Source organism: Scyliorhinus canicula, chromosome 2 (genome assembly GCF_902713615.1).
Source record: "Scyliorhinus canicula chromosome 2, sScyCan1.1, whole genome shotgun sequence".
NCBI classification, from domain to species: Eukaryota; Metazoa; Chordata; class Chondrichthyes; order Carcharhiniformes; family Scyliorhinidae; genus Scyliorhinus; species Scyliorhinus canicula.
Genome location: NC_052147.1, coordinates 145,973,988 through 145,989,949, shown reverse-complemented (window position 1 = coordinate 145,989,949; position 15,962 = coordinate 145,973,988). Strand labels below are relative to the sequence as shown.

Genomic DNA, 15,962 nt, shown 5'->3' with positions numbered 1-15,962 from the left:
AGAATTAAAGGGCCGAATGGTCTACTCCTGTTCCTATCTTCTATGTTTTAAGATACAAAGCTAATTGGTCAGTATGTCTGTTGTTACTTTTTAAAGAGATTTAAAGACCAGAAATGAAACAATGCTGAATGAACCCACTTCTGTTTTGTAGAGCAGCGCGAATTGGACCTACAGTATATTTTTTCTGCTTTCACCCTCTCTTCCTCCATTAACTCTGCAAAGGTGTTCTGCAGTTCCCCGATTTCAATTGAATGCATCTCCGCAATTTTTCTGAAATAAAGTAAATTCAGGTGAGAAAGAACTGATCCCTTTAGCCCTTTTCCACCTTCCGCCATCACACCAATCAGCAACATTGACATGTTTCCCTTGACAGGATGGCTAACTCACCAAGGTAAGTCACCCTCCAGCTCTGAAAGGCAATTGCAGCTGCTGTGAGAATCAGTCCCAGTCTTCAAGAAAGAAAGCATTGGAGTTGACTTGCTAGCATATTGCCATGGTAGGTATGACGCAGGTCAGATTGAAGACTGGACAAGGCAAGGCACCTTCCTATTCCAGTTGCCAGTCACTACTTCCAGGTTAGGCATAGCAGATAACCTCCCACATACCATCCACACACCCAACAATAGATCATTATTGTATTGTTTGAAATTAGAATAACTAGGTAAAGGTAAAGTTGCCATAGTCCCAGATGACCAGTGGCTGCTTTCCCCTTTGAGGGGGAGAGCTGACTGGTGGTGATTTAAGCTGAGGATCACCACACCTCAGGCGAGAGGCAAGGTTGAGAAGACGGGGCCTTCACGAATAACCTCAGCCAGTACAATAATTGAACCCGTGTGCAGGCTTCACACTGCATCACAAACCAGCTGCGTAGCCAACTGAGCTCAAGAAACCTTTGCTCTAACCTCACACAGTTATTTACTGTCCTACCTCAGCTCCTCCTCATGTAGTCTCTGCAACTTCAGGCTCGTCTCCTTGCCTTCATTCTGAAACTGGAACCAACAACATTCAGGGTGAGATGCTATTCACTGAATCCGCAGTTAATTTCCAAATATTTTATGTTCCAGCAGCGTTGGTAGCACAATTTCAACAAAGTAGGCCATATTCTCTGTTGGCCAACGCTGAAATTGGGAAAGGCGATTGAGTGGAGAATTGGTCGAGAAGCCAAAATCGTGGCCAGCGCTGGGTGCCTACCAGAATGCCATGCTCGGACTGCCTCGACAGAGGCGTCAATGCATTCTACTCCACACATACAGTAATCACTGTTCACATATCATTAACGGGCCTGACCCGGTATTCTCCGTGGACTTGGCAATGCTCCGCCTCCACCGGGAGGAATTACCGATGGCGTGTTTCACTGCAATTTTAAAAATCGGTTAACAGGTGCTTTAGTCAATGAGGGAGAGAGGACATGCAGAGGCGCGACCATGAGCTGCCAGTCCAACTATAATAATCATAATCTTTATTGTCACAAGTAGGCTTACATTAACATTGCAATGAAGTTACTGTGAAAAGCCCCTAGTCGCCACATTCTGGTGTCTGTTCGGGTACACAGAGGGAGAATTCAGAATGTCCAATTCACCTAACAACACGTCTTTCAGGACTTGTGGGTCCCTTGTGGAGCACCCGGAGGAAACCCCCACGCAGTCACAGGGAGAACATGCAGACAGACAGACAGTGACCCAAGCCGGGAATCGAACCTGGGACCCTGGCACTGTGAAGCAACAGTGCTACCCACTGTGCTACCGTGCTGCCCTGGAATGGATAGCGGAAGTCACCTGGGGGAGAGCTGACTGGTAGTCCTAGCAGCAGGGATGGGCACCAGAGCCAGTGGCCCCCATGGGGCCAGGGTGCCAGGGGGAATGGCCAGGTGTAGGTGTGGGACTGGGGGAGGGAGGGGAAGATGCGGGGGCAGGGTCTGCAGTGCAGACCAAGGCCACAATGTGGCCTGTTGGACCTGGTTGGGCACGGGGGTATGCACCATGCTAACATGTCCGTCTTTCACCCCCAATAGATAATGGACTTTGGAATCCAACCAGGAATGATAACCTTCATCCTAGTCGCCGCAGCCCTGGGGGATGCACTTAGGCTGTACGAGCTGGAGCTGTTCGAGGAGGACCATGCAGCAGCAGAGCCTGTCCCAAAGGAAAAGGAGGCAGCCGGTGAGGATGGAGTGCTGGTCGCCCAACTGACCGAGGAGGATGTGGGAAGGAGACACCGCATCAGGCCTTGTATATTCCGGCAGTGCCTATCATTCGAGGACCTGCCGGCTGAGCGTGCCCCGGAAGACTCCGGCTGAGCAAGGGGACACTGCAGCATATTTGTGGGAGACTGGGGGAAGACACTCACTCCCAGTGGCTGTCAAGGTGACAGTCACCCTGAACCTTTATGCCAAGAGGTCTTTCCAGGCGCCAAGTGGGGATCTGTCTGGAATCACACAGAGCTTGGTGCAGAGGTGCATCTGTGCCCTCACGATGGCCTTATATGGCCGGTCGGCACAATGCATCCACTTCAATGTAGACCAAGCCCACCAGGATACCTGGGCAGTGGGATACGCCATAATCTCAGAGATGCCCCCAGTCCAGGAGGGATTGACGGGCTGTATGTCCCTCTGTGAGAACCCGCCCATGACAGGGCGCTCTTCAGAAACCAATCGAATGAAAGTGCAGTTGGTGTGTGACCATGAGATGCACATCATGCATGTCTGCGACCAATACCCGGGCAGTGTGCATGACGCCTTCATACTGGCACATTTGACAGTTCCTGACCTCTTCAAGGCTGAGGGGCTGGCTCCTGGGTGTCAGGGGTTATCCACTGCAGCTGCGGCCGGTGATGCCCATTCGGAGGCCACGTCTGCACCTGGGCCGGCACACACAGGATACTCTAATCGCTTCCAGGTTTACCGAATAGAGGGTTGGCCTTTGACACGGACATCCCATCCCACCCCCACCCCCCACCCCCTCCACCCAGCCGGCCACCCCCTCCCATGAGCACCATCCTGCACCACCCTCCCCCCCTTTGAAACTCCCTCTGTGATTCCTACCTGCCTCACTACAGGGTGCATGCTCTAGGTTGGCAGTAATAGTGGGTCTGGTCCATGGGATGGACGATGCTGACGATCCACTCTGGGATGAGCTCTGGTGCTTCGCACCGTTTGACATAATCTGACTCCTGCCCACGGTCGCCCTTTCTACCATCTAACTGAGTGGTCCCTGCATGTGAGCTGGCCATTCCACCACACACTCCCACCGAGCCCTTGGGGTGGCGGAGGTGGGGATGGTGGAGCTTGGCGGGGAGGATCGGTGATGGGGGGAGGAGTCAGGGGGCTGGGGCACCAAAGCGGTGAATGCTGGCTGAACTGGAGTCCATGGCTATGCCTACCCAAAAGCCTGCCCATACTTCACAACCTTCTGACAGAGCACCGAGGCAGGTTTAAACATTCTGAACAGGTGTTTATTTTACACCAGTGAACATTTATATACAGATTTGTGTCTCTGGTGTCTACCTTTCTGGCCTCATGGGCCCTAACGCTATGTCTAGGTGGATCCCCAGACGGTACAGCAGGAGTGGAGGAGGCCTTCTGTGAATCCTGCCTTGTGAACTGGGTCCCCTTGGCAGCCGACTTCTAGGCTGGATGGGTCCGGCTCCTGCTCAGGTGTCCCAGGTGGCATGCAGTCACCCTGTTCTGCCCACTGCCCATCAGGGGGACCAGGGACAAGAGGGGGGAGTCCGAGGTGCTGCGGTTTTCAGGCATCTCCCCTGCGGGAGTCATCGGTACGGGCCCCATCACCTCTACCTCCCTCAGGGTGCCCGAAAGCCCCAGGGCTACTCCTCAGAGCCGGGAGTGCGAGTGGAGCTGACCCCTGAGGCTCCACCACAACCTGGCACTGCCACAAAGAACAAAGAAAAGTACAGCACAGGAACAGGCCCTTCGGCCCTCCAAGCCTGTGCCAACCATGCTGCCCATCTACACTAAAATCTTCTACACTTCCTGGGTCCATAACCCTCCATTCCCATCCTATTCATGTCAAGATGCCCCTTAAATGTCACTATCGTCCCTGCTTCCACCACCTCCTCCGGCAGCGAGTTCCAGGCACCCATAACCCTCTGTGTAAAAAACTTGCCTTGTACATCTCCTCTAAATCATGCCCCTCGCACCTTAAACCTATGCCCCCTAGTAATTTACCCTTCTACCCTGGGCAAAAGCCTCTGACTATCCACTCTGTCTATGCCCTTCATAATTTTGTAGACCTCTATCAGGTCGCCCCTCAACCTCTGTCGCTCCAGTGAGAACAAACCAAGTTTATTCAACCTCTCCTCATAGCTAATGCCCTCCATACCAGGCAACATCCTGGTAAATCTCTTCTGCACCCTCTCTAAAGTCTCCACACCCTTCTGGTAGTGTGGCAACCAGAATTGAACACTATACTCCAAGTGTGGCCTAACGAAGGTTCTATACAGCTGCAACATGACTTGCCAATTCTTATATTCAATGCCCCGGCCAATGAAGGCAAGCATGACATGGGGAGAGAGCGGGTAAATGGAGTTGAAATCAACCATGATTGAATGGTGGAGTGGACTCGATGGGCCAAATGGCCTTACTTCCACTCCTATGTCTTATGGTCTCTTATGGTCTTATGCCGTATGCCTTCTTGACTACCTTCTCCACCTGTGTTGCCCCTTTCAGTGACCTGTGGACCTGTACACCTAGATCTCTCTGACTGTCAATACTCTTGAGGGTTCTACCATTCACTGTATATTCCCTACCTGCATTAGACCTTCCAAAATACATTACCTCACATTTGTCTGGATTAAACTCCATCTGCCATCTCTCCGCCCAAGTCTCCAAATGATCTAAATCCTGCTGTATCCTCTGACAGTCCTCATCGCTATCCGCAATTCCACCAACCTTTGTGTCGTTTGCAAACTTATTAATCAGACCAGTTACATTTTCCTCCAAATCATTTATATATACTACGAACAGCAAAGGTTCCAGCACTGATCCCTGTGGAACACCATTAGTCACAGCCCTCCAATCAGAAAAGCACCCTTCAATTGCTACTCTCTGCCTTCTATGACCTAGCCAGTTCTGTATCCACCTTGCCAGCTCACCCCTGATCCAGTGTGACTTCATCTTTTGTACCAGTCTACCATGAGGGACCTTGTCAAAGGCCTTACTGAAGTCCATATATACAACATCCACTGCCCCACCTGCATCAATCATCTCTGTGACCTCTTCAAAAAACCTCTATCAAGTTAGTGAGACACGACCTCCCCTTCACAAAACCATGCTGCCTCTCGCTAATACGTCCATTTGCTTCCAAATGGGAGTAGATCCTGTCTCGAAGAATTCTCTCCAGTAATTTCCCTACCACTGACGTAAGGCTCACCGGCCTGTAGTTCCCTGGATTAACCTTGCTACCCTTCTTAAACAAAGGAACAACATTGGCTATTCTCCAGTCCTCCGGGACATCACCTGAAGACAGTGAGCATCCAAAGATTTCTGCCAGTCCTAGAGGCCCACATCCGCCCTGACCAGATTCTCAATATTTGCAGCCATGGAGCACTAGGAGTGGACCACCTCCCTCTGTGTCTATGCCACGTCATCCAGTACCTGGGCAATACCGGCGACTCCCTCAGCCATGATCTGCTGTGACTGGGCCATGCTCTGGAGCACTGCTGCAATGTTCAGTTGGCCCTGGTACATGGCTGCTGTGACAGGGCAGCCCTGTCCTGGGCCTCGGCCACCACCCGCACTGAATGCCCCAGGCCTGGGACATCTTGACCCATGGCCGATACCTTCACCGCCATGACCACCACCGTGGACGCCACGGTTTTTGGGCGGTGTTGGTCAGGGTGGCATACATAATTGGCACCATTTCCTGCTGCTGCAGGCAGTTGCACTCCTCCAACTGCATCTGCAGGTGCTGGATGGTTGCTGACACCCGCTCATGCAGTCCCTGATCTGTGCCTGCATCCCCACTATTGATGGGACCGCTCTTTCCAGAAGCCCGAAACCTGTCTGGATGGCAGCTATTCCCTGGGGTAGGTTCACCCTCTGGCCATCTGCCCCCTTTGGGGTTCCTGCTGCCACCTGCTGTACCAGAGCACATGTGTGGTGCACCAGATAGTTCCCAGAAGCCTCTTCACTATAATGTCTAACCGAGGTGAGTGTCTCTGGGATGGTGGACGGTGTTGGAGACAGCTGTGTCGGGACGTCAGTGTCCTCCCAGGATTGATGCTCTGGGATGTCTTGGGCTGCGGATCTCAGCTCCCATCGCTGTCCGTGTCCACATCCTGGCTGCTATCCATTTGGGGTTGGGGTCGGGGGACAGCAGAAGGACCTTCCTCATCACCAGGAGGTCTTGAAAGATACAAGATGTGACGCATGATTGGATGGCAGATTGGGGTGGGTAGGTGGTGGTGGAGAGGGGTGTGGAGGTGGTGGTAATGGAGGGGTGGTGTGGGGATGATGGTGGGGTGATGGTGGAAAGGGGTTGTGGGGGTGGTGGTATTGGAGGGGGACCAGGTGGTGGTGGAGGGGCTGTGGGGAGGGGCTGTGGTGTGGCGGCTGTTCTGCTGTGGTGAGGAGCCACAAGTCCGGCAGTGCTCCTCCAGTCTTTTCCCTCTCCTGGTGCATGTGGGTCACCTTCTCTTGGGTGGGGAGGAGACAGAAACGCACAGTGTTAGACAGTCGGATGCATGCAGCACTTAGGTAGCTGGTGGCACTTTGTGGCCAGGGCACCCGGCCATGTCAACCGGTATGGGTGCTGGCATGTGGTGCAGGATGGGAGTTCAGTTGCCCTCCGGTTGGGGGGACGGGGGTTGGTACCAGGGTCACAGTGCTGCCTACTCACCTTAGCCACCCTGAGGAGGTCATGCAGTTTTCTCCGGTACTGCTGGCCGGTCCTGGCCCACAGACCTCACGGCCTCTGCAACCTGCACACAGACCCGGTGTGTGGCAATGGGTGGCAACCTCCTTCCCACCCTGGGGTACAGGGTGGCCAGCCTCCTCCTCCACAGTGTTCAGCAGGTCTCAAGCTCAGTGTCCGTGATCCGGGATGCCGCTCTCCGTGCTGCCATCTTGTTGGCTGGGATGAGTGTGTGTGGGGAGTGGAGTGCTGATATGCAGCTGCAGCTTGTCAACCTTTCGAGTGTCAATCCCGACCCTGGAAAATTCAACATAGTTTTCCATTGGAATCAATCATGTTCCACATGGCTCTGATGATAGCCCCTTGAAAGTTGATGAATTGGTCCGGGAGCGGTGGCAATTTTGCTGTCGTGGAATTCCACCGATTCTGTCCTGGCGTCAACACTTACAGCTGGATTCTCCACTCCTGAGACTTAGTGGTGACTCTGAGGCAGTATTCATGAAGTTCCACATCGGCAAAACTGGCGTGGAACCTGGACCGATTCAGCAACTGTTGAGGAGCTAGCACAGGCACCACCTGGAACACAATCGATTCTAAGGAGAAAGGGTGCAGGATTTGCCGGATTGACGATTGAAACTCAGGAGGCTGACAAGTTGCAGCCACATTTACACACTTCACTCCCCATACACACCATCCCAGGCAACAAGATGACAGTGAGGAGAGCGGCACCATGCTTCATGGATCCCGAGCTGGAGATCCTCCCGGACACAGTTGAGGAGAGGCAGATGACCCTGTACCCCGGCCCGGGAAGGAGGCTGCCAGCCACCGCCATTCGTCGTGCCTGGACGCAGGTGGCAGAGATGGTCAGTGGGTTTTCTGGACCAGCCAACAGTGCTGCAAAAAACTACACAACCTCCTCAGGACAGCCAGGGTGAGTAGGCAGCACTGTGCCCCAGCACGAACCAACCCCTGTTCCACACACCCGTAACCCCATTCCCCCCACCCCCCACCCCCGCCCAGAGGGTGTCGGAACGCCGACCTTGCACCCATTTAGCACAGTGAGCTAAACAGCTGGCTTGTAACGCAGAACAAGGCCAGCAGCGCAGGTTCAATTCCCGTACCAGCCTCCCCGAGCAGGCGCCAGAATGTAGCGACTAGGGGCATTTCACAGTAACTTCATTGAAGCCTACTTGTGACAATAAGCGATTATTATTATATTATTATTATGCTGCAACCATACTGGCCGGCATCAACTTTTTTTTTTGTTTCTTTTTATTTAATCATTTTTTCATAAATTTAGATTACGAAATTCATTTATTCCAATTAAGAGGCAATTTAGCATGGCCAATCCACCTAGCCAGCACATCTTTGGGTTCTGGGGGCGAAACCCACGTAAACACGGGTAGAATGTGCAAACTCCACACGACAGTAACCAAGATCCGGGATCGAACCTGGGACCTCGCGCCGTGAGGCAGCAATGCTAACCGCTGCGCCACTGTGCTGCCCCAGCCGGCCGCCATCACCTTGACGGCCACCGGGAGAGGATGTCCTCCCCCATTCCCTCACAGTGCCAGGTGTGCCATGATCCGGCAGATATCCAGCTGGAGTTATCGACGGCATGCCCGGTCCAGCAGGTCCTCAAATGGCAGGCGGTGCCGGTACACATGAGGCCTCATGCGGCCCCTTCTTGGCACCTCCTCCTCCTCTGCCTGTTGGGCGGTCGGCTCTCCATCCTAGGTGACTGCCTCCTCTTCCTCCGGGGCAAGCTTCACTGCTGCAAACTCCGTTTCTGCAGCTTCCTCCTCCTCGAGCAGCTCCTGCTCGTACAGCCGCAGGGCTGTATCCCCTAGGGCTGCTGTGACCAGCAGGAAGGAAACATTGCTGGTTGAATTCCAATACCCATTGTCTGCAGGGGATTATGTCAGCGTGGTGCGTACCCCCGTGCCCAACCAGGTCTACCAGGCTACACGATGGCCCTGGTTGGCACTGTGGGTTCTGCCCCCCTTATGTCGTCTCGCTCAATCCCTGCACCCCTTTGGTGCCCGGCACTATGGGGGCCTCTGGCGCTAGCACCAGTCACTACTGCCAGGGGTACTGTCGGCTGGTGCTGCTCTTTCCAGCGGCACACTCCACAGCCCCCGTCTGGTGTCCTCATAGGGGCTTTGCCCTTGGGTGGGCGCGTGATGCCCTGCCGGCAGGTGGCAGCGGGGGAGGCGGTGGTATAGCAGAGAGTGGGGTGTAGGTTGGCAGCCAGGGTCACTCTGCAGAACCAGGGGCCAACGTAAGTGATCAGTGGGATGCGCAGTAAGATGGCTGCCTTGCAGGCCCATCAATGGGAGTCCGTGCCTGGACACCGTCCCAGACCCATGGAGGTAACCCCAGCCCTTCGACCTGTTCTCCGTCACCCCCTCCCCCTGGCCCTGACAGGGCCCCCCCACCCCAGTCAGCTCGGCGAGTGTCCAGCCCAGCAGCCCACGGTCGTGCCTCTCTGTGTCATACCCCCCCTCTCTTCCTCATCAGCCACGACGCCCGTTTCACGATTTTTAAAAGCACAAGAAACCGCGCCGTCAGGAATTTGGCACATTGGAAGCGGAGAATCACGGTGGCCCCGGAGAATACCAGGTGTGGCCCGTTAATGACATGCAAATGGTGTTTACTGTCGCTCCGGACCGCATTGACGCCACTATCGAAGCGACAGAGAATTGCGATTTGGCGTGAAATCGGTGCCCTCCATGATTTTGGCATCGGAACTGATTCTCCACCCAATCGCATTTTCCGATTCCAGCATTAGCTGACTAAGAAACCCGCCTTTAGTCTCTAAAATGGAGAATCCCACCTGTGGTTTCTATTGCCGCAAAGTTTAGTAGTGTTGTTAACTCTCAGAATGAATTAGTATCAGCTTTTGATTGATGCCTTTTAAAATAAATCTGATTGATCATCTGCTTCGGGACAAATTGAGTTTCTGGGCAACTACAGATTGAGGATCATGTAGAATTTAAAGCACAGAAGCAAGCCCTTCAGCCCAGATGTTCCTGCTTCTCATAAACTTCAACTTATACTTACTTCATCCCAGCCTTTTAGTATATTCTTCATTTGTATCTCCTATATGGGTTTTCCCTTAAAGAGATATTTGCGATTCATGTCAACTACTCCTTGTGGGTTCCACATTCAAACCACCCTCTGGGTCGAGAAATTCCTTCCTTTGAAATTATTTATTGGATCTATTTGTGACCGTCTTAAATTCCACGAGTGGAAACATCTCCCGCTCTACCCTAATCCTGAAGACCTCTGCTCGGTTAACCTTCGATAGTAAAGTCAAGGCTGTTTTCCTTTCCTGACAGTTAAAACCCATCAATTGTGACACAGTTCCTGGTTGCTCTTCCTTAACTTTCTCAAATGGCTGGGCTTCAAACAACTGTGTTCAGTCTTGTCGTTACTAAGAATCTGCACACACTCACTTCCAGTAAATAAGGGTCAGATATAAGACACGAGTTTGACATCAGCTGAAATATTGTGTACAGTTCTGGGTGCCCCACTTTAGCAAGAATATGAATGCATTGAAGAGTGCAGAGGAGGTTTATAAGAATGGTCCCAGGGATGAGAAACCTCATCCCTGATTAGAGAGTTTGGGGCTGTTATCCTTGGAGAGAAGAAGGCTAAGGGGAGTTATGATAGAGATGTTCAAAACCAGGGAGGAGAAACTGTTCCCGCTCGTAAAATGATTGAGAACGAGAGGACACAGATTTCAAGTGACTGGCAAAAGAATCTATTGCAATATGAGAATAAATTCCTTCACATAGCGAGTGGTTGGGGTCTGGAATGCATTGCCTGGAAGTATGGTGGAGGCAGGTTCAATCAAGGCATTCAGGAAGGCATTAGATAATTGGTTGCCGAGGAACAATGTGCAGGGTTACAGGGGAAAGGCAGGAGAATAATAATCTGTCACTTCATAGAATCCCTACACTGCAGAAAGAGACCATTCGGCCCATTGAGTCTGCACCCACCAATCGAAAGAGCACCTTGCCTGTGCCCACTCCCCTGCCCTATCCACATAACCCCATCCAACCTGCACATGTTTTGGACATTAAGGGGCAATTTTGCATGGCCAATTCACCTAACCTGCATATCTTTGGACTGTGGGAGGAAATCCGAGCACCCGGAGGAAACCCACACAGACAGGGGGAGAAAGTGCAAACTCCACACAGACAGTTACCCACAGCTGGTCCCTGGTGCTGTGAGGCAGCAGGGCTAACCACTGTGCTACCATGCCACCCGAAGTGATATCACTCAGTGATAATGCTAATTTGGAGAGCTGGTGCAGACATAATGGGCCAAATGTTCTCGTTCTGTACCATAACAATTCTATGATCCACTGCCCGCTAACTCTGGAGAGTAAAAGCCAATTGAATCACCCAATTGAAATCACCTAATCCTACAGATGGGTTTTGATATACATTGTGCTGTGAATGATGACATGGCTCTCTGTATTGTGATGAACTAGAAACTTATGTGGCTCAATACCAACCCAACATAACATCTTTGTTGTCTTTCATTATCTTTAACTTCCAGACAAAAACAGACTATTCAGCCCAACTGATCTATGCCAATATTTAGAATCCAGGTATGTCCCTCCAACCCAACTTCACCACACACCATCAGAATATCCTGATCCATTGTAACCTCTCCAGTTCAGAATGCTTAACCACAAACTTGAGAACCAGAAAACACTGTTGATAAAAATATTTACCAGAAATGTAAAACCATGATAAAACTTTGGGCAGCACGATAGCATAATGGTTAGCACAATTGCTTCACAGCTCCAGGGTTCCAGGTTCGATTCCCCGCTGGGTCACTGTCTGTGCGGAGTCTGCACGTTCTCCGCGTGTCTGCGTGGGTTTCTTCCGGGTGCTCCAGTTTTCTCCCACAGTCCAAAGATGCGCAGGTTAGGTGGATTGGCCATGCTAAATTGCCCTTAGTGTCCAAAATTGCCCTTAGTGTTGGGTGGGGTTACTGGGTTATGGGGATAGGGTGGAGATGTGGGCTTGGGTAGGGTGCTCTTTCCAGGAGCCGGTGCAGACTCGATGGGCTGAACGGCCTCCTTCTGCACTGTAACTTCTATGAAAATTTATAAAACAGTAGTAAACAATTTTACAGTTGTCAATGTTTCTACTCCAAATGTACAGGACTAAAATGATGCCAGTGACGTTGAGGAAACAGATGATTCCATACACTAGGTGACGTCACCAGTAGTTGGAAAGGTAGTGGAACAAAATGTTTGCTCAGAAAATGTCCATGTGACTGGTGCTTCTGAGCAATAGGTTTCCAGACTGGAGAGGTTACAGTGTCTTCCTTTCTCCCTTGTGTGTATATCCAGCTTCCCCTTAAAGGTACTGATGCTATTCACCTCAAGATTCCACATTCAAACCACTACACTTCTCCCCAGATTTTTATGCCAATTTATTCAGGGTGCCAAATAGCAACTGGGTACCAGATAATACTTTTTATTCTTGTTCAGTGTGTTCTCCATAGGCTTTGGGATAGAGGGGATGCCGTTGTACTTCTCTGTTTGCATATTGTCACAATCTTGTAGAGCAGCATGAAGAAATGGAAGAAATCTCGGGTTGATTAACAGTCTGACAGGTTAATTAAGTGAATGCCCCATTCATGGGTCAGTTAACTCAGTTGGCTAGATTGCTAATATGTGGGGCCAAATGATGCCAATCCCTGTACCAGCTGTGGTTGTTCATGGAGGCTTGCCTCCTCACTTGGCCCCATGCTGCCCCTCAAACAACATAACTAATTGCCTGTCTCTCTTTCTAATGGAGAGAGGTATTTATGATCCTTTGTGTAATGAGGCTAACATTACCAAGCAGACAGAAAGAGTAATTTGTCCTACATCGACTGAAATCCATAACCCATATAATAAGGGGTGGGTCACCTCCAGCCATCAGATGCGAGTATCTCACTGCATGTCAACCAAGCATTCAAAGGTGGAGGTCCACTCTCTACTTGCCAGGACTGCCTGGGACTCAGAGTTTGATCTCTGCACTTTTTGACTGGGAGGTGGCTCAATTCGCCAAACACTCATTCACCTGTTCTTATATGGGCCTGGTTGATATCTCTTCCTGTGGATAATGCACAGTGACTGCTCCTTTTACCAACAGATGGAAAACTTTGAAAAGATTAAATGAGTCATTCCAACCCCCATATGGGACTGGACGTCAGGTACAACGTATAGAATATTCCACTCTCCAGCACCAACTCTGACGTGCAAAAACTGGGACACATAGGAGTGTTGTCCGGGTGTTCACCTACAGGCAGATGACTCCTTGACTCACCTTATTTTCAATACTCATTTGCTTGAGGCTCTCCTTCTCCAGTAACTGCACCAGCTGAGTGATCTGCTTTTGTAGGTCTGTCACCAGCTGCTCTCTGAAAAGCACACGATTCAAACATTTACTGAGAACATTTCAACCAGGGCTGTGCACGGTTTGGATCAGAAATTGTATGCCCAAAAGACAATGGAGTGGATGCCAATCAGCCCCTCGAACTGTGCCAGCAGGCTGCACCACCATGCAGATGGATTTCACCTTGACCACACCAAGGTAATATGGGGATAATTAAAGAGTAGAGGCCAGAGGCTCAGAGTATTAAGTGAATGGGAAGTTGAGTCATGTGGTGATATGCATCACTGTAGATACACAAGGGGTTAATGTAAATACATGTAGACTAGAGAGACACTAGAGGGAGCACCAGAGACATGACACACAGACATTCAACCAATAGGTCAGTAAGATAGGACACGACCAATGGGCATTCACGATATACACAGAGGTAACACCACCACAGGAGGGCATTACACCAACCCATATAAAAAGGACACAGCACACATGATCTTCCTCTTTCCAGTGGAGACACTCAGTGAGTACAGACACAAGGTTGATTGAGCATCACACCCACCACGTGGATTGTAGCAGAATGGTTCGTCAGTCTGAGTAGCTATAGAAGGATTAACAGGAGAGTCGAATCCAAGTAGGGGAATTGTTAATAGGTCAATAAACGTGTTGAAGCTATCTCCACATCTGAACCTTCCTTTGTCAAAGTTAACATCAAGGAAGCAGCTTATGCTACGCCAAGAGCATAACAAGACAAGTCACACAATCCAACAAGGAGACTGGCTCAATCCCTCATGGATGCTGAGGAAGCTGATTCCAGTCAAAGCCAAAATAGGCCTTGAGTTGTTGCATTGGAGGGAGCAAGGTTGGGCCAGAATTCCCATTCTTAATCTATTGGGAACAACAACTTGCATTTATATAACTTAATTTGATGTCATAAAAATATCCCAATGATGTGCTTCAGATATGCATAATTGGACAGAAAATTGACACCAAGCAGTAAAAGGAGATAGTTGGACAGTTAGGTCAAACGGGTAGGATTTAAAGAGTGTCTTAAAGAAGGAGACACGGGGCAGTCAGCTGTATGGTCAGCCAGGACTGGACTTCAGACAATGAGTCTGACAACACAGAGGCAGGGCAGAGGCCAACAGAGGTATAACTAGCTGCCTTCAGTTGAGGAAATAGTCAATCCCTTTTGGAACGAGAAAGAATCGTTGAATCCTTCAGCTCACAGGGAGGTCTCGACTCATCATAGGCTGAACTTTGAAAGAGCTGTCCAATTAAGTTCCACACTCCAGCTTACCCCCTATCCCCCCCCCCCCCCCCCCCCCCCCCCCCCACCCAAACCTACAGGACAAAATTAGTCCTCTTCAGGTTGTTATCTAATTGGCTTTTAAAAGTTCTACCACCATCCTTTCAGGTAGATCTTAATAATGCTCTACAGAATTTCTCCCCGTTTTCCCTCTGTTTATTTTGTAAGTTATTTTAAATCTGAACATTCTGATCCGCTTGTCAAAGAAAATAATTTTCCCTATCGTTGTTCCATTGAAACCTCTCATCATTTTGAATAGCCCGACTAGATTTCCCCACCTACCTCCTCAGAATAATGGCGACTTCTCCAGTCATCTTCATAACTGAGCTTCTTCATCCGTGTTGTCATCCTGTTAAATTCCAAAGTGCTGGGACCAGAAACTGGACGGAGCTGAGCTTTAACCCGGGACCTAGGCAGGTTTAGCATGACTTGCTTGTTCTTATATTTGTTGACCCTATTTTAAACTCGCTTGCTTTATCAATTTGCCTTTCCACCTTTAAGGATTTTGTGAATACTCAGCCCCAGGGGTCCCTCTATCTTACACTTCCCTAAAAAGAGGAACAGTTCCATTATACCGTCCCTCCATGTTGCTGCTCCTGTTACATTACACTTTTCTACATAGGATTACACCTGTCATCTGGCTGTCCACTTTATTAGTTGATGTGATACCCACGCTGGAGTGGAGGACGTGCAGCTTCTGTGCCCCGGTGGGGGGAGGGGGGGGGGGGGTGGTTGTAGATGCTAGGAACCCTTCAAGGCAAGTCAGCCAGAGTTGGAAAAGTTCTGCAGAATTCGGAGTTTGCGGGCTGATGCGGAGGCATTCGGGCTTGATGCGGAACTCCATCTTCAAAGTCGTAGTCAATTAAATTGATGTACCATCAATTGTACGCGAGGCGAGTGATTTACCAAAGTCTGGCTTTAATTGACTAGAACACAGCTCTGCGATCGTCTACAATGGAAAGGACGATCGTCAGGCGTCTGACCATTTATACCTCGTTAATAGAGGTGTGGTTAACTCAGCCTCTTGGCCAATCGGTCGAGAGGCACATGACCGACCAGGGCCAATGGTAAGCCGACGTTCTGGCCCAATGGCAGACAGGTATGCAGATCATATCACCACATTAGTCTGTCCGTATCCTCCGGAACTCTGCTACTGTCACATTCACTATTTGCTATGTTGTCAACTTTTGTAAAGACCGCAGTCTTTGAATATTACTCCCTATATTCAAGTCCAGGTCATTTATATATTTAAAATAAGGAAAGCAATGATCTGAATACCCAGTCCCGGGGATAGCTGTATGCTGCGCACCAGAGAAATAACTATTCGTCGCTATTCTCAGTCCTCTGCCCCGTGTCCAATTTTATAGTCAAACTGCTAAAGTCTTT

General features: G+C 50.3%; 1 protein-coding gene across 1 annotated transcript in view; it reads right to left on the bottom strand.

Annotated features, from left to right (window-relative positions):
- Nucleotides 1-15,962, bottom strand: part of LOC119962411 (flagellum-associated coiled-coil domain-containing protein 1-like) — a 74,317-nt gene that overhangs the window by 44,760 nt on the left and 13,595 nt on the right. The window contains exons 6-8 of the mRNA XM_038790370.1: nucleotides 13,208-13,301; nucleotides 928-989; nucleotides 173-270 (exon numbers count right to left, since the gene is read on the bottom strand). Coding sequence (XP_038646298.1) covers nucleotides 173-270; nucleotides 928-989; nucleotides 13,208-13,301 — 254 coding nt within the window. The remainder of the gene's footprint in view (nucleotides 1-172; nucleotides 271-927; nucleotides 990-13,207; nucleotides 13,302-15,962) is intronic.